The sequence below is a fragment of the Cyanistes caeruleus genome, chromosome 15 (assembly GCF_971803275.1).
Source record: "Cyanistes caeruleus chromosome 15, bCyaCae1.hap1.1, whole genome shotgun sequence".
In the NCBI taxonomy this organism is placed as follows: domain Eukaryota; kingdom Metazoa; phylum Chordata; class Aves; order Passeriformes; family Paridae; genus Cyanistes; species Cyanistes caeruleus.
The window spans coordinates 512,067-537,292 of record NC_141715.1 but is presented as its reverse complement, the minus strand read 5'-3'; the positions used below and the strand labels follow the sequence as shown (position 1 = coordinate 537,292).

General features: G+C 56.2%; 1 protein-coding gene and 1 long non-coding RNA gene across 5 annotated transcripts; one reads left to right on the top strand and one right to left on the bottom strand.

The window, feature by feature from the left end:
* Positions 1-1,538: 1,538 nt before the first annotated feature.
* Positions 1,539-24,800, top strand: SH3RF2 (SH3 domain containing ring finger 2). 4 transcript variants are annotated; one of them, XM_086851592.1, is made up of 8 exons: positions 1,728-2,169; positions 11,789-12,046; positions 14,099-14,422; positions 17,676-17,770; positions 19,621-19,791; positions 19,996-20,210; positions 20,708-21,033; positions 21,818-24,800. In XM_086851592.1, exons 1-8 carry the CDS (start codon positions 1,798-1,800, stop codon positions 22,115-22,117), a joined length of 2,061 nt encoding a protein of 686 aa, XP_086707718.1. In that variant the 5' UTR covers positions 1,728-1,797; the 3' UTR covers positions 22,118-24,800. The 4 variants fall into 4 exon arrangements, 2 of the variants coding, with proteins under 2 accessions (XP_086707718.1, XP_086707717.1); XM_086851591.1 differs by having other exon boundaries at positions 19,993-20,210; XR_015276674.1 differs by having other exon boundaries at positions 1,539-2,169; positions 19,993-21,033.
* Positions 7,780-17,676, bottom strand: LOC147650316 (uncharacterized). The gene is made up of 5 exons (XR_015276675.1): positions 15,300-17,676; positions 14,864-15,118; positions 14,594-14,746; positions 11,393-14,513; positions 7,780-10,443 (listed from the first exon to the last, which is right to left on the bottom strand). It is a non-coding gene; the product is annotated as an uncharacterized LOC147650316 (long non-coding RNA).
* Positions 24,801-25,226: the final 426 nt, after the last annotated feature.

Sequence of the window (25,226 nt, the reverse complement as noted above, 5' to 3'; positions counted from 1 at the left end):
AGCCCCGCTGGCTCTGTCCCCGTGTCCCCAGCCCCGCTGGCGCTGTCCCCGTGTCCCCAGCCCCGTGTCCCCAGCCCCGCTGGCGCTGTCCCCGTGTCCCCAGCCCCGGCAATGCGAGGCTGGAGCTGTCGCTGCCCGTCCGGAGCAGCGGGCGCAGGGAGCCGGCTCCGGAGCGGCTCCCGCAGCCGGCCCTGGTGCCAGGCCCCGGTTCCGGGGCTGTCCCGGCTCCTCGGCCATCGCGGCTGAGCTGCAGGCCCGGGCTTGAGCCCCGCCGAGGGCCCGGCCGCAGCCGCGCAGCCCGAGCCCAACAGGTTGGGCGGCTCCGGGCCGTGGGAGGAAGAATCGCTTGGGGTTGATTCAGCGAGCCGAGGCAGCCAAACCGGGCGAGGATGGCACTGCGGAGCCAGCCCCGGGCAGCTGAAGGAGCGGGGAGCTCAGCACCGACAGCTCGGGATGATGTTTATCAGCGACTCCCATCTCCTGAGCCGCTGAATTCTGCCGTGCCGTGTCAGTCCTGCGGAGCGGGAGCGCTGCAGCCTGCCCTGAGCCGGGACCCTGCACCGGGACCCTGAGCCGGGACCCTGCACCGGGACCCTGAGCTGGGACCCTGCACCGGGACCCTGCACCGGGACCCTGAGCCGGGACCCTGAGCCGGGACCCTGCACCGGGACCCTGCACCGGGACCCTGAGCGGGGACCCTGAGCTGGGACCCTGAGCTGGGACCCTGCACCGGGACCCTGAGCTGGGACCCTGCACCGGGACCCTGCACCGGGACCCTGCACCGGGACCCTGCACCGGGACCCTGCACCGGGACCCTGAGCGGGGACCCTGAGCTGGGACCCTGAGCTGGGACCCTGCACCGGGACCCTGAGCTGGGACCCTGAGCGGGGACCCTGAGCTGGGACCCTGCACCGGGACCCTGCACCGGGACCCTGCACCGGGACCCTGAGCTGGGACCCTGCACCGGGACCCTGCACCGGGACCCTGAGCCGGGACCCTGAGCGGGGACCCTGAGCCGGGACCCTGCACCGGGACCCTGCACCGGGACCCTGCACCGGGACCCTGAGCCGGGACCCTGAGCCGGGACCCTGCACCGGGACCCTGAGCCGGGACCCTGAGCCGGGACCCTGCACCGGGACCCTGAGCCGGGACCCTGAGCCGGGACCCTGAGCTGGGACCCTGCACCGGGACCCTGCACCGGGACCCTGAGCCGGGACCCTGAGCCGGGACCCTGCACCGGGACCCTGCACCGGGACCCTGAGCCGGGACCCTGAGCCCGGTCAGGGCTAGGGTTAGGGTTAGGGCTAGGGCTAGGGCTAGGGTTAGATTTAGGGTTAGAGTTAGGGTTAGGGCTAGGGTTAGATTTAGGGCTAGGGCTAGGATTAGGGTTAGGGTTAGGGTTAGGGCTAGGGCTAGGGTTAGAGCCGTCCCCTGGCTCCGGCTGACTCAGGGTGAGGGTTAGGGCTAGGGTTAGGGCTAGGATTAGGGCTAGGGCTAGGGTTAGAGCCGTCCCCTGGCTCCGGCTGACTCAGGGTGAGTCACTGCCAAGCTGCAGGCGCAGCGAGCTCTCTCGCACATTGGCTGCCGGCCGCAGCTCTGGATGTAGGAGGCTCCGTTCCACGCTCCCCCAGCGCAGCAGCTCTGCTCCCTGCTGCCTCCTCCTCGCCCTCCGTGCAGGATTGCTGCCTGAGCCCGGGCTCTGCCTCTCGCAGGCGCAGGGAGGAATCTCCCCCGGCTCCGCTGCATGCGGGCTGTGGATGGCCCTGGCTCCTCTCCTGGAGGGGCTCTGCGCTGATCATGGACGACTTGGCTCTCCTTGACCTGTTGGAGTGTCCCGTGTGCTTTGAAAAGCTCGACGCCACAGCAAAGGTGCTGCCGTGCCAGCACACGTTCTGCAAGCCGTGTCTGCAGAGGATCCTGAAATCCCAGAAGGAGCTGCGGTGCCCTGAGTGCAGGACCCTGGTCCTGGGCAGCATTGAGCAGCTGCCCTCCAACCTGCTCCTCATTCGCCTCCTGGATGGAGTCAGGTGTGGACAGAACGTCACCAGGTTCGGCTCGATCCAGAGGTCAGGGGTCCTGTCCTCCCCCGCCTCCATCAGGAGGGTCCCCAGGGGGCTGCAGCTGCATCAGCACCGGCTGGCAACGAATCCCAGGCTCCACATGGAAGGGGTAAGGAGGTTCTTAGTTCTTTCTTTTGCCCACGAGCATAGAAAGGTTCCTGCTGTGTGCCCAGAGCCGGGAACTTTCTCTGTTAGCAGCACTGCAGTGTTTGAAGCGAGACTGAGTGTTTCGTTTGCAAATTTGGCTGCTGTTTCGATGTGATATTTGACTGTTTCAAGTTCACCACAGCAGAAATTGACTCCTAGGCTGAGACTAAGCTCTTCTCCCTACAAAAACTTCCGACCAGCTCTTTTCTCGCAGTTTTCAGATGCTTCCTGGCTTTTGAGGGCATTTCAGGTGCTTGGACTTTTAGGCAATACACTGCTTTTGACTGATAGCAATTAAGTCAGTAATTGCAGAGCTGTAACTGTTAGTGGTGGAGAAGGTATTTCCGTAGCTGCACCTCAGTTTCCTTGCACTGTAAAAGAAGGGGGGTGCCCAATGCTGCTGCTGCTGTTACTTCCAAAGTTCTTGAGTTTCACTAGTTAAAAATATTAAATTTGACTCACAACTGTACCTAGGGATGATTTACTAGGCTAATTTTAAAACTCTAAGTTCTTTCCATCATTTTCTTTAACAATACAAAAGCCTTTGTCAAATAATGAGGAACTGATATTAGACCTGTTAAAAGAGCTTGGCTGAGATGGAATTCAGGGTAGAGACTTGTGGCTTCAGCTTTCCCACATCATATTCCTGGATTCCCATTTGTCTCACCTGAACTGTTCTGTACATTGTCTGCAAAACCTTCCAGCAGCACTCAAGCTTGGCTGAAAGGGCTTTGGATGGCAGAGCCTGGCCAGAGCTGGGAGCTGTAGAGGCTGGGCAGGCACGGCACAGGTGCCATGCCGTGTCCTGTGGCTATGAGGTGGCACGTGTGTCCCAGGGAATCTCTGTGGTGTGGATGAGGGATCTGGATGGGTCACACACCCGAGCCAGGCACCCCTGGGGAGCTGCTCTCTCTCTGTGTTCCCCCTGTGCAGGACACTGAGGCACCGTGTCCCTTTCCCGGGCGCGCTGCCTGGCACGGCACAGCCAGGGACAGGCTGGGGGCGGCGGGTGGCACTGCCCAGAGCACTCTCCTGGCCACAGCACCCGGGGAACAGGGCCAGGGGCACACTGGCAGCTCCCTGCCACTGGCTCCCAGCAGGGCCCCTGCTCTGACCGAGACCCTTGCTGGGAGCCACCAGCTCTGCCGGGGAGCTGCAGGAGCTGCTGGGGCCACTGGTGCAAGGGCCAGACCGACAGTGATGGGCTGCAGCCACTGCTGTCCCGGGCAGCATCCCAGCTGACAAGGAAAAGGTTGTAGTTTTTCCAATTGGACTCTCCTGGCCCTGGATAAAAGAGCACAAATACACTTGTCTGGTTTTCTTCTCATTCATTTTGTGTTTCTTTAACTGGTTCTCAGGACAGGTAGGAACTTGCTGCTGGTATATAATGGCAACATCCATCCATCTATAGCTCCCAAAAGCTTTTAAGACCAACTTAAGACCAAACTCCTGGGAATCAGCAGAGCCAGTGAGCACTGGGGAAGCAGTGGCTGTGGCTGACTCCCTGGCTCTGGGACAGACCTCTGAGCTCCCGTGCCTCTCTTGGATGGGATATAAAACACATTACAGTGAAATGCTCTTACACTTAATTAGGTACTTAATTATAAAACACTTTGGAATCCTCTGCTGCAAGGTGAAGAATGTAACCTATTAGTCACATTTTGGTTTTAGTGGTTTTTAATACCTGCATTCAGGACCAGATGTTACTTTGGGTACTCCAGTGGGATGGTGATGGATTTGGAGCCTCCCCTAAGCTGGCACTCAGTGGTGGCAGCACGTCACCCAGCACAGCAGGGACACATTTGAAAGTGCCTGTGCAGTGCAAAGATGAGACAGTGATGAGGGTGACTTGTCAGCACCCTGCCACATGGATGCTGGAGTCCCAGGGTCACCTGAAGCAATCTGGGTAAGCAGAGACCTCCAGATGTTTGTGAACCTCAGAGCAGATTATTTTTGTCAGGAATTGTGGTGAAGCAGCTGCCCTGCAGTGCTGCTCACCCCACCACAGCTCTCCCCTGGCTGCTCACAACTGCAGTGCCCACGTGCTGCTGCAGCGGGAGGTCACGGCTCCCAAAAAACAGACTGCTCCAATCTGCACGGGCTGCTGATTACCCCAACACTATCCTTGTGCTACAGAGCAGCTACAAGTGATGCGCCTCACACAGCTCTGCAGCCAGAGCCACCACCCATCCAGGATAGGGGCCAGCATTTGGCTTTACCAAGGCTGTTCTATAAATAAACTTCCTTTACTCCCTGGAGCTGAGAACATCACAAGTTTGATCAAAGTTTCTCTCTCAGCAGAGATGTTTCCTTGCCAGCTCTTTGCTCTTCATGCTCATGAGCATCCATGAAGGCAAAAAACAAAATCAATCCCCCATCACCCAGCAAGCCAAGAGCTCGTCTCTTTCTGAGCAGGAGGAGCAAGCAGGCCCCACAGAGCTGCTGGATTAGCACAAATACAGCGCTGGGTTTGTGGTCAGGAATTTCCCAGAGCCAGTTGTTAAAAAACAGGGAATTTTCTAATTACAGCTCATCCCAAGCGATTTATTTGCTGGCATTTAAATCCCTTTTGAATCCACTTCCTACGAGCTAACGTGGCTGGGCACGTGCTGGGTTTGTGCACATGGACCCGTCCGTGCATAAGCACGGCCTGGCTGTGTCCCCCAGCTCTGGGCCCCTGCGCTGCCCCACTGCTGCTCCTGGCACCCCAGCCAGGCCTTCAGATCCCAAACATCAGTGCAGAGAGGACAGGACTTTGGATTTGCAGAATCTCCACATAACAAACTGTCTGGAATTTAAGCATAAAAGGACTTGCTGGGAGGTGTATGCGTAAATAAGCCACGCTGAAGCCTTTGAACTCTTAGGAGCTGCCCCTGGCATGTGCCAGGTGTGGTTACAGCTTGTGCTGAAGCTCCTCCTCACCTGGCTGCAGCCCCAGCGTGAGCTGGTGAGCAAACAGGCCACGTGTGCTGAGGTGTGCACGAACCTCCCACTCCTCCTCAGGGGGATGGGATGACCCAGCTGTACCCTGCACATGGCAAAACTCCATCCAGGCCCCTGAACAGATGCTTGGGTGCTGAACTTTGTCATGCAACAAGCATGGGACAGTGAGCCAGAGGAAAAAAGTTCCGAGTATGACAGCTTGCCTCAGGAAAACACGGACCACGCAGATTTAACTGTGACTTGGGCTATTTTCTCTTCGCATGAACTGAGCGCTCAACACCCCCTTCCAGCATTTCATGGGAGATAGACAGATAACACCTCTATTGGGATAAAAATACTCTGCACTCCAACGTCCCACCTTCACACGGACGTCTATAGATAGTGCTTGCGTCTTGGTGTTTTCTTCTCCTCCAGAATCATCTCCAACTCCTTTCTGCATTTGACAGACAGGACTTGGATTGCTGGAGCTTCTTGAAGTCTTGTTCAAAGCAAACTCCATGTTTGCACCTGGCAGAGGCAAAAGAGTTTCCTGGCCCCCTCACTGAGCCAACCCCCTTCCCACCCTCCCCAAACCCCCAGCAGTTCCTGTGTAGTCACAGCAAGGACCTGAAAATGTGTGTGCCCTCCCGTCGGGCTGGCCAAGCGCTCTGGGGATGTCACACCCGCGGTGCTGCCAGCCTGGCCTCTGCCTGCCACAGCATCCTCGCACCCCACAGCTGCTGGGGCCGCTGGGGTCACCACAGAGCCCCTCAGCTGGACACAGAGATGCTTCATCTGGCTGCAAAATTCTGTGTGCTCTTACAGCCTTTGTGGAGAAAGGATTTGTCCCAGGTCTCCTCCACAGCCGTGTCCTGTCAGGGCTCATCACATTCGAGCAGAGCGAGAAGCTGCTCCCACAGTGCTGGTGGCCCCTTGTGCCAAGCATTGGTGTTTTTTCTCCCTCTGCATGTAGTTCTAGCCCTTGTACCTACTACAGAGAGAGTGAGGGCAACACAGGCTGAGAGTGAGGACAACAAACCCCCCAAAATCTGTGTGAGCAAGAGCCGGCACAGGGCACTCCTGGGTGGTGCCCCGGGCAGTGGAAAGCCCAAGGACCTCCACAGCCAGCAGCAGGAGCCAGTTTCCCTGGTTTTACAAAATTAGGTACCAAGCTGCAAACACATAAAAGTGTTTTAATTTGTTTCCAAGGCAATGAGTCAGGCTCAGATGGCGAGTCAGGAATAGCACAGCAGGGCTCCTCTGCGAGCTCACCTGCGCAGTGCCGCGGTCAGCCAGGAGCCTCTGAGTCCCCCTCCTCTCCCATTGTCCCTGCTGTTCGCTGTGTCCCTGTGTCCGTGCAGCTGGTGGCTGGCCTGAGTTTGTCACTGTCCCTCCAGAGGGAAGGGTGGGGAGGAGGCACGCTGCCATGCAGCTCTGCAGCGTGCCAGGGCTGGAGGCAGCAGGTGAGACATGGAAGAGCTCTCCCTCCCTGCTGCCAGCACCAGCTCAGCTTGCAGAGTGCCCAGGCCCACTGCCCACTGGCAGGGATGGCCACGTTGCCCAGGGCTGGCAGCGCTGGCTGAGGAGCCACATCAGAGCTCCCTTTCCTGGTGCAGGGAGGGCACTGAAGCAGCAGGGACAGGGCACAGGAGCAGCAGGAGGGAGCAGGATGCAGGTTTCCTCCCTGCACAATAAACAGCCTCTTCTGAGAACAGTGCTGCTGAAGCAGAGCATCATGACTGGGCACGCCAAGGGCTGACACAGTTTGTTTTCCGTGCAGCTTAAACCCATGACACACAAGTTAACCACTGCCCGGGACTGCTGACAGCAGCACAGACTCATCTGATACAGAGCAGCGAGCCAAGAGGCGTGAGAGGGTTTCGTTACAGCCTGAGCTGGCTGGCGCCCGGTGCCCAGCATGCCCCTGCCACGTCCTCTCTTCCAGACCTGTCCCTGCTCTCCCTGTGCCCCTGTGGCTCTGCCAGCACTCAGGACCAAAGCCACACTCTGCTCCAGCTCCAGCCCTGGGCATTCCTCCTGCTCAGCTGAGCGTTCCCCGTGTTTCACAGGCAAAGTGACCCAGCTGTGTGCTCCTGGGCAGCCGTGGGAGCAGCACCAGCACGAGGCCAGGCGTTCCTCTCAGGGCTGGCTGCCAGCAGTGGAGCCTCAGCATCGCTCATCCTCTGCATCGGAAAAGCTGCTCTGTGTTCACTTTAATCATTTCCTCCATTTTCTGTGTCACCTGTGCATGCCAAAGCCAGGCCATGTGAGTGATCACATCAAGTGATGTGAGCCTTGATGCCATGGTACTCCAGGGCTGTGAGTGTGCAGAGGGCATAGCTGCTCCCACTCCCTCTGCCATTGTCCCAGCAGCTTCAGCCATGCAGATGGAGCAGCACAAAAACAGCTAAATCCATACAATTCACATCTCCAGCATCTCCCCATGATGCCCAGTTGGCTCAGGAGCAGGTGGCCACCAGCATTAGCCATGGCCAGTGCTGGCCTCCCCTTTGGGCAGGCCCAGGAAGGACTGGGGCAGCTCCAGGGCTGACGTGAGCAGGAGGGACTGGCTTTGTGCACACAGTCTACGTGTGCTTGGAAGACAGGAACAATCCTCCTCAGGGAAGAAATAATTCAGAAACCACCCAACTGTCTGAATCCTCAGAATATAATTATGTGAAGAGATTGAAATGACAAGTTCACTTTTGAAGGTTTTGTTCCCTGTGACAAGGCTGAAGTTATCTCCTCTGCCGAAATGCAGAAAAACAGAATTGTAATGGCAATTAATTTACATTCAAATAGCTCTTTTCATCCACCTGGATCCTGCAGAGCCCTGAACTGTGCTAGCTGAGCACACAGCAGGCGATGGGGCTCATTCATGCCACAGAGACATGGGCAGTTGTGGCAGGATGTTGGAGGCAGCTCTCAGTAATCAGAGGGATGGAGATGTCATTGATCATCTCTATAAAACACTGACATGTGCACTTCCTTCGGTGGCAGCGTGTGGATGATGCTCAGTGTAAGTCACAGCTCAGCAGGAGCATGGCCTGGGCTGTGCCCTCACGTCTGTCCTGGAGTCAGTGGAGACTCAGGGTGAGCCATTGACCCTGCCTGCTCTGTCCTGTCTCCTGTGGGGCAGCTCCCATGAGACCGGGATTGGGATCTGTCCCTTGGGATTGACTGCAGAGACATTCAGCGGGTCCCCCGTGAGGAGTTATAACCTGCTCATTGCAGATAATCACAGAGTGCATTTCTCTGCTGGGAAGAGATGCCCCAAATTGCTTCCTCACACACATATACATATTTTTAATCTTTGTTTTGTGCGGAGGGAGACTCAGAGGCATTGGATGTCTGCCCAGCACAACCGATGCCAAATGCCAAAAATAGTGAAAAAAATGAAATCTTTTCTCCCTTACTGGCCTCAAATCCACTGAGAATGGGGACAAGGAGTTGAAGTGCATCTGCCATGACCATCCCTGCTGGCAGAGTGGCCAAGGAGAGAAAAGCATCTCCCGCAGAGACGGTGCTGATGCAAAGGGGTTCTGCTCCACTCCTGGCACTACCCACTGCCTCCTCTCCCTAGGGCTCCCCCACACTCTCTGCAGGCACCCCCATGGCAAGGGGCACCTGGGGCTCAGCCGCCCTGAGAGCCTGAAGTAACTCCTGGGTCTCACTCAGGCATGATGGAAGAGAAAACAGAGGGGAAAATCAGGAAAAGTGAGGCAGCCTCGAAAAATGTTACAGGCACCCCCAAAACTGGTTTCTTCACTGTAGTTTCTCTCTCTGCTACTGGGCAGCAATACTCTACACAAACTTTCAGCTGAGTTTTTCACAAGGCTGCTCCCAGGGTTTTCTCCCTGGGATGTTCAGACAGAGTCCAAGGCTGCACGAGGGACCAGCCAGCGTGTGCAGTTCTTGGCTGAGCACTTGCTGCTGCTACCACCCTGCTAAAATGAAATGCTGCTTTGGATTAGCTAAAAGCAACTGGACATACAAACGGGAGATGAGTCCATGAAAACAAAGCAGGTCCTCCTCCCCCTGCCAGGAGCACGTTCTGGCCCAAGAAGGCTCCCCCTCTGCCCTCAGCCACCTCCAGGCACTCCTTGTCTTTATCACAGGTTAATTAGCACCCCAGTTTCTGCCTTTGCAATTAACCTACTTTACATAAAGCAAAACAGATCCCTTGCAGAGGATCTGGGACAGCCGGGAGTGGGCAGAAAGCAGCCCAGGCTGAGACAGGGCTCAGAGCAGCTCAGAGCTGCAGCTGCAGCAGAGGGGATGGCCCGTGACCAACCCCAGCTCCAGCACCGTGGCTGACACAGCCTGCTTCAGTTGTCCCTCCCTACACCCTACAAACACCTTAAGAAACAGGGATTTTGCATGTCTTTCTGAAATCTTCAGCTTGCAGCTTTATTTTGTGACTGGCCTGTACAGTAAAAACCACATTAGTTGCTCCTTGTGGGTAGGTAAAGGCTTAGTTTATGTCCCAAATAAAGAATTGGGAAATCAATTGGACATTTTTTGCTCAATATCTGATGAGCCAAACAAAATTTCTTTTAAAAAATTTAAAATGCTTACAGATGTAGGGAAAAGCTGAGTTGGGTAGGGAGATTTGAAAGGGCAGAAAAGTGTGAGGAAAGGGTTAAAGAGGAGGGCAAGAGCTGAAGGTTGTGAGTGTGGTCAGAGGAAAAAAGAACCCATTCATCCAACCATCCATCCATGCATCCAAGTGGAGGGATGTGCTCAGCCAGACTTAGCACCACAAACACACCTAAACACAGGTATTTATCCCAGTCTGCCCTGCTGTCTCATCCCTTTGCCTGCTGAAGGAAGAATATTCCAGACTCTCAGCACTCTGTTGCTTGCTCCCTGCTCCCAGTTAGCACCAGGTATGCATTTCATTTCAGGGTTTCTCTTCTTTTTAATATATTTCCATAACTCGTTCATGCTGCCTTTAATGTTTTGCTGTATCCTGTAGTTCCCTCTCATCCCAGACGTTGCTGCTCCTCCTTCCCAAGCCCTTTGTGAAGGTCCCGTTTGTTTTCTGGCTGCTCCCGAGGCAATCCGAGGTCTGTGTGCCCCGTGCTGGTGTGGCAGCAGCCGGTGGCTCCGAGGGAGAGCTGCTGTCCGTGCTCTGTGTGCCCAGTCTGCTCTCCTCACTGTCCAGCTGTGTTTGCAGGGAGTCTCCACAGCCCTGGCACGGATGTGATCCCTGCTCTTCTGATGGAGAGCAGCACTGGCCCAAGCCTCCCTTTCCTGCTGCTTTTCTCCCAGTGATGTGCTGTCGGTGTCACTGAGCCAAGCACATTGTTTACTGTGAGCACAAATTAAGAGAGAGAATGATTTAATTAGAACTAAACATTAAACTAATTGCTTCCCATTTCAAAGGCTTTGAAGTAAAAGCAGTACATGATTTTTTTTCTCTTCTTAGTTCCTTTTCCCTACCAGGCATCAGGGTTTGGGGATGCTGGAAGATGTCCTCTTTCCAAAAACTTAACAATTTCCATGGGAAATTCAATCTTTTCCACACTTCTGGAAACTAATGTTGAGATTCTCATGTCTACCTTCCTGACCTCTGAAAAGTGTCTGAGGGAGAGGGAGCTCTGCAGGAGTCCTGCCTGAGCCCTGGGCACACACACGGGTGGATTTGGGGAAATGCTCAGAAAAAGGCAGGAAATCTGGAATGTGTCACTGGTACAGAAACCTCCTGTGGATGAGTGGGAGGGGGTGACTGTGGAGAAACTGCAGGGCATGCTCCTCACCGTGCCACATCACCTGGCAGCCTCTAAAGAGAGAAGGACAATCCAGATATGCTGAACCTTGTCCCTGGGCACCGGCGCTTCTGCTGAAAGATGATCCAGGCTCTAGAGCTAGGGAAAATCCCAGCACCCCAACGTCCCAGCATGGAGCTCACGTAGCTGTGCCACCAGCTAAGAGGCCAGGAATGGAGCTCAGCATTTGGGCTGTCCCCTCAAAGGGCTGCTCTGTGCCCAGGAGCCCTGGCTCCACACAGAGCCCTGGTGCAGGCAGGGCTCAGCACAACAGCTGCTTCAGGGGAACTTGGTCAGTTCATGTTGGTGAGTCAAGATCACAACATCCCTGCACCTCTTCTGGGTTTGGCACATCTCTTCTATGCCATGTTATGCAGCAACAATGATAACATTAAGCCAGTTCTTCCCATAACCCAGGAAAAGGCTGAAATAAACCCACAGTCACATGTTAAAGCAGAGATAGAGCCACGGGAACGCAGAACCTGCACTCACCTTGCTCTGCTGCCTTCTCCTGGTGGGTGACAACCACCAGGTTGATGGCTGTAGCCTCCAGTCCTTCTGAAATAGAAATACCTGGGTCATTAGAATAGATATTGTGTTGGAGGAGCCCTTATAGCAGGCAGTAAGATCCCATGGGAAGACTAGTTTAAGGTCTTAACTGTTTCTTAATATTCTTAAACAAGTCCAGCCTGCTTTTCATCTTGATACAAACTTAGCATAAGTATTTGGGAGCTTGTCTTCATTAGTAAAACCCATCAAGGAAGGATGTGGGTAGTTAATCCTAATAAATGCATGCTTAAGCCTTAGACCTCTGCATTTTTTTCCCCATTAATTACGAACGCTTTTGGGGAGCTCTGTGTCGGACGGGGCTGTTTCTTGTCCCCCCAGGTGCCACGAGCCAGGGCCCTGTACACCTACCGCGGGCACAACCCCGGGGAGCTGCGCTTCAACAAGGGGGACACCATCGCCCTGCTGCGGCAGCTGGATGAGAACTGGTACCTGGGCGAGCTCAACGGCATCAGCGGCGTTTTCCCAGCCAGCTCCGTGCAGGTCATCAAGCACCTGCCCCTGCCCCGCCCGCTCTACAGCCTGGACCTGCGGGGCCGGGCCACTGCGGACAGCAAGGACATCCTGACCTTCCAGAAGGTACCGCCCGCAGGGCTGTGCCCCGGCTCCTCGGGAGCTCGGTGCAGCTGCCTGGGGGTCCTGCAGCCCCTCGGCCCCCGCTGCCAGCAGCATCCCCCGACTGCCCGGGCAGGGTGACCAGCAGCATCCCCAGGAGTGCACGGGCAGGGTGACTGACAGCATCCCCAGGAACACGGGCAGGGTGACCAGCAGCATCCCCAGGAGTGCCCGGGCAGGGTGACCAGCAGCATCCCCAGGAGCACGGGCAGGGTGACCAGCAGCATCCCCAGGAGTGCCCGGGCAGGGTGACCAGCAGCACCCCCAGGAACACAGGCAGGGTGACCAGCAGCATCCCCAGGAGTGCCCGGGCAGGGTGACCAGCAGCACTCCCAGGAGCACGGGCAGGGTGACCAGCAGCATCCCCAGGAACACGGGCAGGGTGACCAGCAGCATCCCCAGGAACACAGGCAGGGTGACCAGCAGCATCCCCAGGAACACAGGCAGGGTGACCAGCAGCATCCCCAGGAACACAGGCAGGGTGACCAGCAGCATCCCCAGGAGCGCGGGCAGCCCCGGCCGGCGCCAGCTCAGCGCGTCGCAGGCGGCGTTCCAGGGGCTGCGGCTCCAGAGACCTTCCAGCCACCCGCTCCCCAGCAGAGCTCTGTCAGCACTGGTCTAGACTTTAATTGTGCTGGGCAGTTTAGCTTGAGATGCAGGGTGTAAATGGCACCGGCACCAGTTCCTAGAAATAAAATTAATACTTGTAATGCCCATAATTATGGCAAGCTCTTCTTTGTGGCTGTTTTATAGGAGGACAGAAGCAAAACATCTTATTTGAAGCTCTAATATATTTTTTTAAATGTCTTTTTCATTTAATGAAATAATTTTAGCTTCAGTAATGACTTCTTCAAGTCCGGCATTAAAAGACGCAAGTTAGTTAAGGGATACACGCAGCCTCCAAAGAATTAGAAACTAATTCTAGAGAAGGCAAAGGTAGGGCTGCTTTGGGAGACACGAGGCTCTCCTGGCTCTGACACACAGTTTGTGCCCCATTTTATCATGTCTCCTGAGATTTAGATAGGCAGAAAAATGTTTCCAGTTTACTCACACATATGACAAGGATGGCCATGGCACATGTGTACCTACACACATACTGTGGGCTTTAAACCTTATTTTGGAGAGGGAAAAAGAGAAAACCATCCCTCTTGTGAAATGACAACATCTGGGAGCCTCCTGTACCTCTCCTGCCATGTCTCCCTGTCCATCCCAGGCATCCAGCACATTGCTTCCCACGAGTGGGTGAGATTCTCCAAGTTTTGCAATTCATCAATGTCAACAGTAAATCATGATTAATTCCTCTGGCACCCATCGTGGTGAAAAACATTGTCACCACATGCCCTTTGCTACTAACGTGCTGATCAGCAGTTTCCAAGAAGTACTGTGTGATCACTGCCCGTATGCAAACTCGGGGCCTCTCCCTCCTCAACCCCAATCCTCAAGTCAGGATTTTTTCAATGGAAGCAGCATGGGGCCATGAGTGTTCCAGCTGACAGAGACAGAAGTGCTGGATCTAATCCTGCTGGGAATGCCAGCATGAGTGAGGGTCTCTCTGAGCCCGGGCCATACCCTCAGCTGCAGAGCTTGGCCGTCCTGCTGCCAGATGCACCCCTGTGTGCCAGCACAGGTGCCAGGGAAAGAGCAGTGAGTCTAAACATCCCTTCTGATTTAGAGTTATTGAGTACAGCTCTCCCAGCACCGCTGCCAGCCAGAGCTTTGGACAAGGAGCGTATCGGGGGGAGCGCTCATCCTCAGTAACCCCTTGTCTTAGCACAAGTCTTTCAAACAAAATTTGATTCTGCTGTCAGCTTTGAATTGGGAATTCTACACCCAGAATTCATCACTGACAACAGATGGGAGAAATGACAGAGCCCCAAGATTTTAAAGATAGCCTGTAACACCAGCTGACCCCCGCCTGCAGCTCTGCTGCCGGATGGGAAAGGGGAACAGAGCAGTGGAGGGCTGTGCCAGGTGTAACTTCTGAAAGCCCATCCGGTCTCCTGTTGTCTCCTCCAGCCCAGCAGCGCTGCTCAGCAGCTCCTGCAGGCCAGCAAAAGCCACTGGTCCCCCCAGTCCAAGGGCGCGTCCCTGCAAACGGCGTCTCCCAAGGCCAAGGCCACGGACTCGGCGGCTTTCCCCAAGGTGCCTGACTCCAGACGGAAAAGTCTGCGGCAGTTCTCCATCACCACGGCCCTCAACACCCTGAACCGCATGGTGCACTCGCCCACCGACCGCCCGGCGCTGGAGATCAGCTCCCCCGTGCTCATCAGCTCCAGCAACCCCAGCGTGGCCACCCAGAGCAGCGAGAAAGCCGAGCCCCCCTACGGGACCCCTCTCCAGGTACGGCAGCGGCAGCTCCCAAAGCTGGCACGGTCCTGAGGCACACCGAGCCTGGGCCCAAAGCTGGCACGGTCCTGAGGGCACACCGAGCCTGGGCCCAAAGCTGGCACAGTCCTGAGGGCACACCGAGCCTGGGCCCAAAGCTGGCACGGTCCTGAGGGCACACCGAGCCTGGGCCCAAAGCTGGCACGGTCCTGAGGGCACACTGAGCCTGGGCCCAAAGCTGGCACGGTCCTGAGGCACACCGAGCCTGGGCCCAAAGCTGGCACGGTCCTGAGGGCACACTGAGCCTGGGCCCAAAGCTGGCACGGTCCTGAGGGCACACTGAGCCTGGAGCCAAACCTGGCACGGTCCTGAGGCACACCGAGCCTGGGCCCAAAGCTGGCACGGTCCTGAGGGCACACTGAGCCTGGGCCCAAAGCTGGCACGGTCCTGAGGCACACCGAGCCTGGGCCCAAAGCTGGCATGGTCCTGAGGGCACACCGAGCCTGGGGCTGAGGTACAGGGCCCGGGCTGTGCCGGGGCAGTGTGAGAGCAGTACCGTGGCAGTACCGGGACTGTACCGGGGCTGTACCGGGGCTGTGTGAGGGCAGGGCAGGGGCAGTGCCGGGGCTCTGTGAAAGCAGTACCGGGGCAGTACCGGGGCAGTGTGAGGTGTGAGGGCAGTACCGGGGCTGTACCGGGGCTGTACCGAGGCTGTACCGGGGCAGTGTGAGGTGTGAGGGCAGTACCGGGGCTGTACCGGGGCTGTACCGGGGCTGTACCGGGGCAGTACCGGGGCAGTGTGAGGTGTGAGGGCAGTACCGGGGCAGTACCGGGGCAGTACCGGGGCAGTGTGAGGTGTGAGGGCAGTACCGGGGCTGTACCGGGGCTGTACCGGGGCAGTACCGGGGCTGTGCCGGGCTCCCAGCGCAGGACCCCCCTGCCCGGCGCTCCCACATCAGGCCGGACGCATCTCGGCCCATAAAAGGGAACAGCTCTGGTTCCTCCTCCTCCTCCTCCTCCTCCTCCTCCTCCTCCTCCTCCTCCTCCTCCTCCGCCCCCCGGCTGCCAGGCCGGGCCCCGGCGGAGCCTGAGGCGGTTCGCAGGGCTGCGGGGGCCGTGTCTGTGCATGTGCCTCTTGTGCAAGTGGCTGCGGGGTGAGCAGCGGGCACCCCCGCCCTCCTCCCGCCGCTGGGCTCCCTTCCCGCACAGCGAGCTGATCCTGCCCGGCAGTCGAGAGCCGGCAGAGCCCGCAGCTGCCCCCAGCACTCCCCTTTTCTGGGGCCAGAGCCAGAGCAGGGCCCGGGAGCTCCCAGGGCATGGCGAGAGCTCCCCTCGGGGCACCGCGGGCACAGGGACCGCGCTGCTGGCACGCTGCAAAGGGAGATGGAGCGACAGAGGGATTTCGGGAGAGGGAGGGTGTTAAACACTTTGTACTTACAAGGGCTTGCAAGGTACTCGCGGGAGATCAGCAAAAGTGAATGCTGAAATCAGTTATACGTGACTCGAAAATATTTCTTTCGGTCTTTTTTCCCCTCTGCATGTTGCAAATGCAAAGGCAGCTTTGAGGATGCTCTAAATGACGGGCTGCTCCCAGACACGGGAACACAGAGATGAAAAACATGGAGCTTTCCACCCAGAAGGGGACATTTCAGCACAGTTCCATCAGGAAAACCAGCAAAAGGCTGTCATTTTGTTCCAATGCAGAAAAAAAGAAACTCCAAATTAATAAAACAGAATTATAATTTCCAGTCAACTCTATGAGCATCTGGTCCAGTTCTGCCTGGACTAGAAAACAAAGAATGCAGAGAAGGTTTGAAGCTTCTGCCTGAAGACCTGCCACTCCAGGTCTGAGACAGAAGCTGGAATTGCTGGGGTGTTTTAATTAATTTAATTTACTGGAGAGCACCAGAGCGGGTGAGTCACTTTTCTGTTTTCTGAGGTCCTTGCCAAGCCAGTGCTCCAGCACCGCATTACAGACATGACCACTAGAAATTAGATTTGAAATGAACATGAGATTAAAGCCCCAGCTTGCATCATTAAAGATCCTGTGGTCGTTGCTGGAGAGCACAGCTGCCAGCCACATGCAAGCACAGCGGTTCCGCTGCCCCGAGCTTCCCGGGACGCTGCTGCCACCACCCTGGGAGCTCTGTCCACAGCAGGGCAGGGTGTTCATCCTCAGCAGGGCTGGGTGTTCATCCTCAGCAGGGCAGGGTGTTCATCCTCAGCAGGGCTGGGTGTTCATCCTCAGCAGGGCAGGGTGGTCACCCTCATCAGGGCACAGAGCTCACCCTCAGCAGGGCACAGGGCTCAGCTCACACCATGGCACAGAGCTCACCCTCAGCTGGGCACAGCCAAGACTCCTCACAGCAGGCTGGGTCTGGCCGGGAAGGAGTCACTGCTGGCTGGGCTGGGAGATGTTCCATGCTGCAGAAGGGACAGCCTGGCAGGAGAGCAGCCTGGCAGGAGAGAGTCCTGGGGATGCCAGGCTGCCTGCTGCCATCCTCCTGAAAGCCAAAAGGGCAAAGGCAGAAGCCAGAGGGACAAGTCAGAGTGTGCCCAGCTGGCACAGACCCACACCTTTGGTAGCTGGGACCTGCAGAGCCCAGCAAGCACAAGGGACACAAATCCAAACTCAGAAAAGGAACAGAAACACCCGCAGGCAGGTCCTGGGTTGGGAGTCGTGGCTGGGTGCTCAGCAGACACTGGGCAAGGACATCCAACAGCCTCAGAGCCCCCTCAGCAGGGGGACACCAGCCCAGCTGAGAGATGAGGGGCAGGGAGGGGGACAGCCCAGCACACTGCTTGTGACCACACTGGCACACCAGGGACAAGGAGTCACCCTCCAGTCCTGGTGGGCAATGAGTCTGGCACAGCACAAGGCACGGCCAGCTCAGCAGCAAAATCGGGGCTGCAGCTCCTCCCTGGAGCACCAGACCCCAGCAGGAGCACAGGGGACACAGCAGGGTGGCTGGTACCACTCTGCAGGTACGAAACAGCAGCGGGGAAAGGACCAGGTGGGGATCTGTCAAAGGGGCTCAATGATCCTGGAGGTCTTTTTCAGCCAAAATGATTCCATGATTCTGAGTCTTCCTCTTGCTGCCTGGTCTTTTTTTAAGTCAATAGCTCCAGACTCTTCTATTTCCTGAAATGTTTGGTGGTTTTTTGAAGGGCGGGTGAAGCCAGTCAAACGTTAGCTGCTCCTCCAGTGGCTGAATGCAGCTGATAACCAGGTAAATTCTTGGTTTTCTTTGCTTCCTTTCTCCCGTAGGTCAGCACCTCTTACTACCCCTCACCAGGACCACTGGGGCCTCCAGCAGCCATCGTCACCCTGCCCCACCTGCAGCAGCACGGGCCAGCTTACCTGTACGTAAGGAAACTGAAATGCTTTGGGGGACAGGCTGGGATTTCCTGTAGCCTCAGCATGAGCTTGCTCCTGCCAGCAAGCAGGAGCTTGGATCCAAATGCAGATCCATGTAGGAATGTACCTGGCTGGTATAAGCAGGGGGTGGCAGAGGCCTGGTATCACAGCTGAGTGCATCTTTCTGCCTCACTGCAGAATCTATGGAGAAATTATATTTGTCAACAATACATTTTAATTTTTTTTTAAGTGTAAAAAAACTAGTTACTCCTTTAGTGCCTCCAGTTATTTCTGACAACTTTCACAGAGTTAAAATTTGCAGATAACACCCTATGATGATTACATCAAGGTAAGATTCACCACCCTGGAACTTCAGTAAAGTGTCTAAAATAACAACAGCATCACAACACACTGTTTACACAGCACTCAGCACCCCTGCTACAGAGCCAGGCTGTGGGAATGCTGGTGCCCAGGAGTAGCACCCACAGCTGAGCGCTGTGTTGGGACCCACACACACCATCACCAATCAGCCGAGACTCCAGCACACACTTAATCCAAAGGACAAGACAATACCCAAGACCTTAAAATAATTTGCAGAAGGATAGTGTGAGAGCATCCCACCAGTGCCTGGTTTGCACAGAGGCCGTGTCAGCCCAGCACCTGCGCTGCCTCCCCTTGAGGTGTTTCCTGAACAGCTGTGAGCTGTTCCTAACCCCGAGAACGCCCTGAACCCAGCTGGGCTGGGGCAGACCCCGAGGGAGCAGCCCCTCACACAGCCTGGCCCAGCAGGGCAAACCTTCAGATTCTTGTCATGAATAACAGGGAGAGAGAAACCCTTCAAAGAGTTCTGGAGTAGCCCCTGACCATCCAGACACCCCTTGTGTTGTTTCTGTTTTGTAAGTAACACCTGATAATTGCAGTGTTGGGCTGTAACTCATTGATTCTTGGGGTAGATTACATCCCCCTCGAAAAAACAACAGTGCAATTAAATGTGTTACACTGGAGACAAATTCAAGTCCCTTAAAGAACAGATAGGGCAAAGTTTTGAGAAATACACCATTTTCTTTGCTGCTGTTTTGCTGTGAGCTTACCCGTGGGTCATTGCAAAGAACAAAGCTTCAGCCCTTGGTCCCGATCCCAGAATCACAGAAGAGAGACCTAGGGGGAATTTCAGACTAATTTCTAGTCTGATTTCCTCGCTGCCCTGGAGTGGACCCATGTACCTCCTCCTGCCTCCTGCTCTGTCTGCTTCATTCTCCATGGCCTCCGGTGGCAGCGACCCCAGTCCTTGTGCTGCAGTCGAGGAGGAGGAGGGAGGCAGGAAGGAAGGACAAGGGTGGTGCTTTTCCCTGGGCCTCCAACACCTCCTGGTGATGCTCCAGGCAAGCAGATCCAAGGCCTCTGGTTTCAAAGGCAGAATTGCCTGATGCTATCTTAAACACCATAACTGTCCTCTTTTAAGAGCTTTGCCTTAGGACAGGTACTTGTCCTGATCGTGCTTCTGATGGAGCACTGGCTGTGTGATGTGCAGAGCAGCAGCTGGGAGTCCCCAGCATTTGTCACCGTGGGCTGGAACTTCTAGGACAGAAACCATCCTCCCGAGCTGCTTTGTTCTCCATTCCATTGCCTTTTCTTTTATTCACATCCCTTTTGGCCTGAGGTGACAGGCTGTTTCCTCCCTGCAAGTTCTCTCCACAAACGGCAGCACCCAAAGCTCGATGCAGCCCTGGCAGAAGAGGCTCGGGGCAGGCAGCAGCTGCTCCGGCAGGGGCGGCAGCATCCCCCAGCCCAGCTGGGATGCTCCAGGCAGCCTGCACGGGGCAGCTCTGCCTCCCCTCACAGCCTCTCTCCGCAGGTGCGTGGCTCTCCACTCCTACACCGCTCAGGCACCGGACGAGCTGGAGCTGCAGAAGGGAGAAGGGGTCCGTGTCTTCGGCAAGGACCAGGACGGGTGGCTGCGGGGCATGTCCCTGGTCACGGGCAGAGTCGGCCTCTTCCCCGGCAACTACGTCACCCCCCTCTTCAGGTCTGGGATGTCTTCTTAGGTGAAACAAAAACGAGCAGAGGGAAGGGGGTAACACGGGGAACCTGGGCTCTTCTGGTTTCCATAGAGAACCTGTGGCAAGGCAACCCCTCGGTACTGACAGGGGACCCCCAGCGCTGACCAGGGCCGGGGGTCCCTCGCCAGGCGGGATGGCACCCGACAGCTCTGGCTCTTCTTTTCCAGCAGGAAATCTAGTCTCTCCGAGTCCAAGATGCCTTCCCTGTACACCTCATGGACGCTGTCGACCTCCTCGCTGTCGTCGCAAGGGAGCGTGTCCGAGAAGGGCCCGAGGCAGAGCGGAGCCCTGCGGCCGCTGCTGCTGCCCGTGCCCGTCCCTGCCCCCGGCAGGAGCGCGGGGGCACCGGCCCCGCTGCGGCGCGGCCGCGGCAGCAGCAGGAGGAGTGAGTGCTCGGGGGGCTCTGGGGGGAGCACAGCGACACATTCCCCCAGCCACGGCGGCTGCTGGGTCCCTCAGCCCTGCTTGGCCCCGACCCTGGCTGCTCTGGGAATTCCGGGGGGTTTGACTCAGCGTGGAAAAATTCCTTTCGATGTTTTGCGCAGAGCTCGGTGTTTATACTTTTTCCAAGGAGGCTGCAAGGTTTATCTTCATCCCATACGCGCTGTTTTGCAATTCACTTCCAAGAGTATCTGGGGAAGGGGTGGTGCGTTCCCAGCCCTGGCAGCAGAGCTGCTCCTGGAGGCAGCAGCGCCCTGGCAGCGACCGCCGTCCGTGGTTTTACAGCTGCGGTCGGTGCCGGTGCACGGGGTGGGCACGGGGGGATCCTGGGGAGCTACAGCATCGTGTGAGCAGGGCTGTGGGTGCGGGGCTGTAACCTGTGCTCACTCTGCACGTTTTGGATTCCTGACTAAATTGCTTCCCACGGCCCTTGCTCCCCAGCCGGATCCCTGCAGAGGCCGGGACAGGCCGGGACCCCCGTGCAGATCAGCGGCTCCCTCCGGCGTCCCACGGCTGCGGGCCGGCCTCTGCACTTCCAGCTCGCTCCCGGAGCTGCCATGGACGAGGCAACGAGGCCAGACTTCTATGAGGCTTCACCGGCGCTGCTGGTCAGGGGAGGGGAGAGCCGAACCCCCTCCGTGTGCAGCTCGGTGATCCTGGATGCCAAAGACCCCCCGGTGAAGAGCGAGGCGGCTCCAAAGCCGCCCGCGTCAGCCCCGCCGTCCATCCTGGTGAAACCAGAAACCTCCCGCAACAGCGCCGAAAAGGTACGGCCAGAACCCCCCCAGAGCATCCCCTTGGAACCAGCAGTCACAGCCAAAACCAACCAGGGTCAAATCCCCCGAGGGCTTTGCTCCATCCTCACCAGCTTTTCTTCCAGTAGAAGTCACTGGGATTGACACACGCATTAGGAGATGGGGGATTTGTGCTGCTGACGCAGCTGTTCACATTAAGCCCTGAAGAAAGGCAGGACGCTGCATGGGCTCTGTCCCTGTCACCAAGTTCAAAATCCCGAGACTTTGCCTAGGTCATAAATTGGGCAAAAATCTATGAGCTGGGGAGCAAATGCCACAGAACTAGTGTCAGGCGGAGCTTTGCAGAACTTCCCCATCCCCCTGATGTCGCCTGGGCTAAGCCAATTGAAATGGGACTTTCCCCTCCGGCAGCCAGAGAGGAATTTCATAAAGGTAAAATCATTCTGAAAATTGCCCTAGTGACAGCTCTCCCTTCCCTCAGTACCCAAAGATGTGCCCAAATGGCTCCACACGCCCCCCAAAGCGCCGGCAATCTCAGAGCCCCCAGGCTCAGCATCAGCTGGGAGAGCCCCCGGCTCTGCGAGGGCAGCAGCTCCCCGGGCTCTGCTGCCTCCCGCTCTCAGACCAGCTCTCCTTGGTCCCCAGTAGCTGCCAGCTCTGCTCCGCGGGTCCCTGGGGCTCTCTTCATCAGCCTGGGCTCCTGTGCAGGCGCCCTGTACGGCGCAGGGAGCAGGCGGGAGGGCGGGCAGGGGCTGCCCTTCCCTCCTGACTCTGGCCCCTTCTCTTCTCCCTGCAGCAAGTGAAGACCGTGAGGTTCCAGAACCACAGCCCGCCGCCGCCCAAGCGGCACAGCCTGCAGCCGTCGCCGAGGCTGGTCCGCAGCAGGACAGAGCCCGGGCCCGAGGGGCTCCGGCCCGAGGGGCTCCTGCCCGAGCCCCGCCTGGGCCCCGAGCTGCTGCTGCTGTACTCGCCGCGCCTGGGCTCCAGCCCCCTGCACCCGCGCCGGGCGCTGCACCCCAAGGCGCTGTCCCTGGACCTCTCGGGGCAGCTGACCTTCCCCATCAAGAAGAGCTACAGCAGCATCTCTGCAAACTGAGCCTTCCTCCCCGCTCCTGCTCCTCTCCCTCGGCGCAGGGACCCCGCATCCTCCCGCCGCTGCTTGCAGAGCGCCGTGGGAAGCGCCCGGGGACCCCGCTGCCCCAGGGCAGCTGCTGCAGCTCGGGGAGATGTGCCCGGGGGCTCCTCGGAAGCCGCATTGCCCAGGCTCTGCCGCGGCCGCAGGGGGGAACGCGGCTGTCGGGAGGAGTTCGGCTGCTTTTGATCTCCTCAGGGCTGCAGGAAAGCCCACAGAGGTCAAACGCTGGCTCCTTACCTGCCTGTCTCAGGACAAAGAAACCATTAATCACAATCAGCTCCTGGTTCACGCTGCCTTTGAGGGGAGGGGGTCACTCAGATGTTTTGTTAGGGTGGTTGCTCGCTTGCTTTTCTTGCTGGTTTTAGCCCAGGAATTTTAACACAGAAGTCTAAAAGGTGATTTGGAGGGCAAAGAGCCATTGGAAAGGGCTTTGCCATCACTGCAGTCACCCAGGCTCTGCAGTGGAGGCACTGAATCTCCCTTCTCCTCATTGCTTGTTTTCCTCTGGTCACCTGTCAGCTACCTCCTGCCCATGAGCTCCTTCCAGCCCCTTCCCACCACCCACCCACCCAGATGTGGCTGTTGTAAATACCTTCAGTGGGATTCATGGGTTTCAGATGCATGAAACATTGTCTGTGTAACAGGAAGCAGAATTCAGAGTTCACCATGCCCCCGACCCTGCTCTGCCCCAGCAGCACCAGCTCTGGCTTCCAGCTTGCCCCAGTCCAGGCATTCTGTGAATCCCAGGGAAGCCAGCAGAGCTGTGCTGGCTCACAGCTGTGCCTGCTCTCCATCAAACCTCTGCACAACAGAATTTAGTTTTCATATTTAGTTTTCATTGCTGGTTTATCCATCAGCTGTTCCCAGCCCAGCTGCAGGCACGGGCCGGCCGCTCTCCTGACAAGAGGAGCTGTGCTCCCTCCAAAACTGCCCAGAAACCCCATCCTTGGTTACCTGCACACTAACCCAGGGAAGGAACTCCACTGCTCCGTGGAGACTCTCCCCAGCACAGCCTCAGAGAAGGACAATGTTTCCTAAATCTACACAAAGGGAATGGATAAAACCATTCACTACGCCACAGCCCCTGGATCTTCCCTCTTGCAGACTTTGTTTGTGGAGCAGGAAAGCTGGCTCTGCCTGTGGGGATTTTCAGTGGCACAGCAACCTCCAAGGCACAGATCTGTTCTCAGCCTGTGCTGTCACTATTCCAGCTCCTGCAGAAACACCCTGACAAGCTGAAAGCATGCTCTGTGCCCAGGTATAAAAAGTGGCAGCTGCTGGAAAAATGAGGGTGAGTCCAGTTCAGCAATGCCACCTCAGAGACAGCTGAATGCCTCGGGGGAGAGTGCTGGTTCTGTGCTGAGGACCCCAGTCCTCCTTTAAAGCTGAACCAGAAAGCAGCTGGCTCTGTCGCTGAGACACGTCCACATACCCCAGCACACTTAGAAATGAGCAGAACTGTGCTCAGTCCATCAGCCTCTCTCCCGCTGGGAGCTAAGAATGCAAACACTGGCTCCAAAACGTTTTGGTGGAAACACCAGAGCAGCCTGGGACTGTGTAAAATCACACATTTATCATTCTTAGGAGGTTTATTCATTGCCCAACAGTCATTGCAGTTAATTCCTGAAACGCTGTGTTTGAAATGTAATCACAGCTCAGGACTTTTCAGGGTTTTTGTCATAAATGTCAGTATCTGTCCCATTTAAAAAGTAACATTTCCAAATATTCATGAAATCAGTGTTTAGAACCCCAAACTGTCCATGAAGTGACAAGGACTTGCCAGCAAAGCCTGTGGGAGCTCCACAGGTTGATCCCTTCGTTTGTGTTCCCAGTGGGAAGCAGGGATGGATCTGAGACTGCCTGGGGACCAGCACACAAGTGACCCCCAGGGTCAGGCTGAGGAGGACTGGAAAGGTAATGAAGGGGGAAAAAGATGTATTTACATCAAAGTTACAGCCAAAATAGATCTTAAAGGGAGAAGGGGTCAACAGAAGTTCTCTGATTCTTTACATGACCAAGCAGGGAGTTCCATTGCCCACTTTCTGCACCCAGCCCAGGGAATGCTCCAATGAAATGTTACAGCCAGGTCACAACCAGTGAGAAATCATAAATTACTATTTTTACATATATATCTTAGAAACAGTAGGATGTATAACCTTTGCTTAGTTGGTGATGGGTAGGAGGAATAAATCAAATATGTTTAGTTTGTTGTTCAGAGACACTTGTACAAATTCAGGGATGCTGAATATTTTTTCCATGAAGAGAAGTTCATTTTTTTAAAAGGTTTTTTTCAATTCAAGGTACTATTTGGGAGAAAAGTCAATAAATAAGAAGAGATTAGTTTCCTGTTTTGTATTAATCCTCAAGCTATTTATTTTGTATTTCTGTAAAAAAAGAGCAATTGTTTAAAGACATTTTAAGTTTTCAGAAGTTTATTCATCTAAGTTTATAGCACTAATGCTTAGCTCTGTAGCCTGTAGATAATTAAATTAATTGGGGCTGAATGGATTACAGCCCCTCATGCACTGGAAGCACTGGGGGGCACTGGGGAAACACGGGGCTCAGGAAAGCTTTGGCACCCACCGTGTGAGACACCAGCCCATGGGGGCTGCTGTGGCACCATTAAAACTTTTTGCATGAAAAAGGCCGAGAATGTTTCTTTTCACTTTCTTGTTTCAGGTTGTGCCTGCTGGGAACAGAGGGCAAGGGGAGGGGGTGACCTGGGGGAGAGGGTACCTGGCTGCAGGTACGAAGTGGGATGAAAAGTCCAATCCTGAGGCAGGACCCAGGAAGGAATAAACAGTGGTGAGACCTCAGACATGCAATGTGTCACAGCACAGTGACATCATCACAGCCCTTGCCTTGTGTCACAGCAGCTCCCAGCTGCCAGGGCCACCCCTCTCCCCCAGCCAGGCAGCACCAGGCTCTTCAGTTAAAGCCTTGGGCTGAACCGGGTTTGGAGGGAGCTGAATGCAGCTCCATCGAGGAAGGAGAGGAATTCCAAGCATACTATTCCAGTTTGTTTCTGAAGACTGCCCACAGCTGGAAAGATCTCCAGGGTAACTGTTTC

Bases quoted from the DNA above. Each gene is read 5' to 3' on its own strand.
- SH3RF2 (XM_086851591.1), top strand. From the start codon at position 1,798: ATGGACGACTTGGCTCTCCTTGACCTGTTGGAGTGTCCCGTGTGCTTT. The intron at 14,423-17,675 runs GTACGGCAGCGG...TTTCTCCCGTAG, and splicing joins CCTACGGGACCCCTCTCCAG to GTCAGCACCTCTTACTACCC. The intron at 20,211-20,707 runs GTGAGTGCTCGG...CTTGCTCCCCAG, and splicing joins CCGCGGCAGCAGCAGGAGGA to CCGGATCCCTGCAGAGGCCG.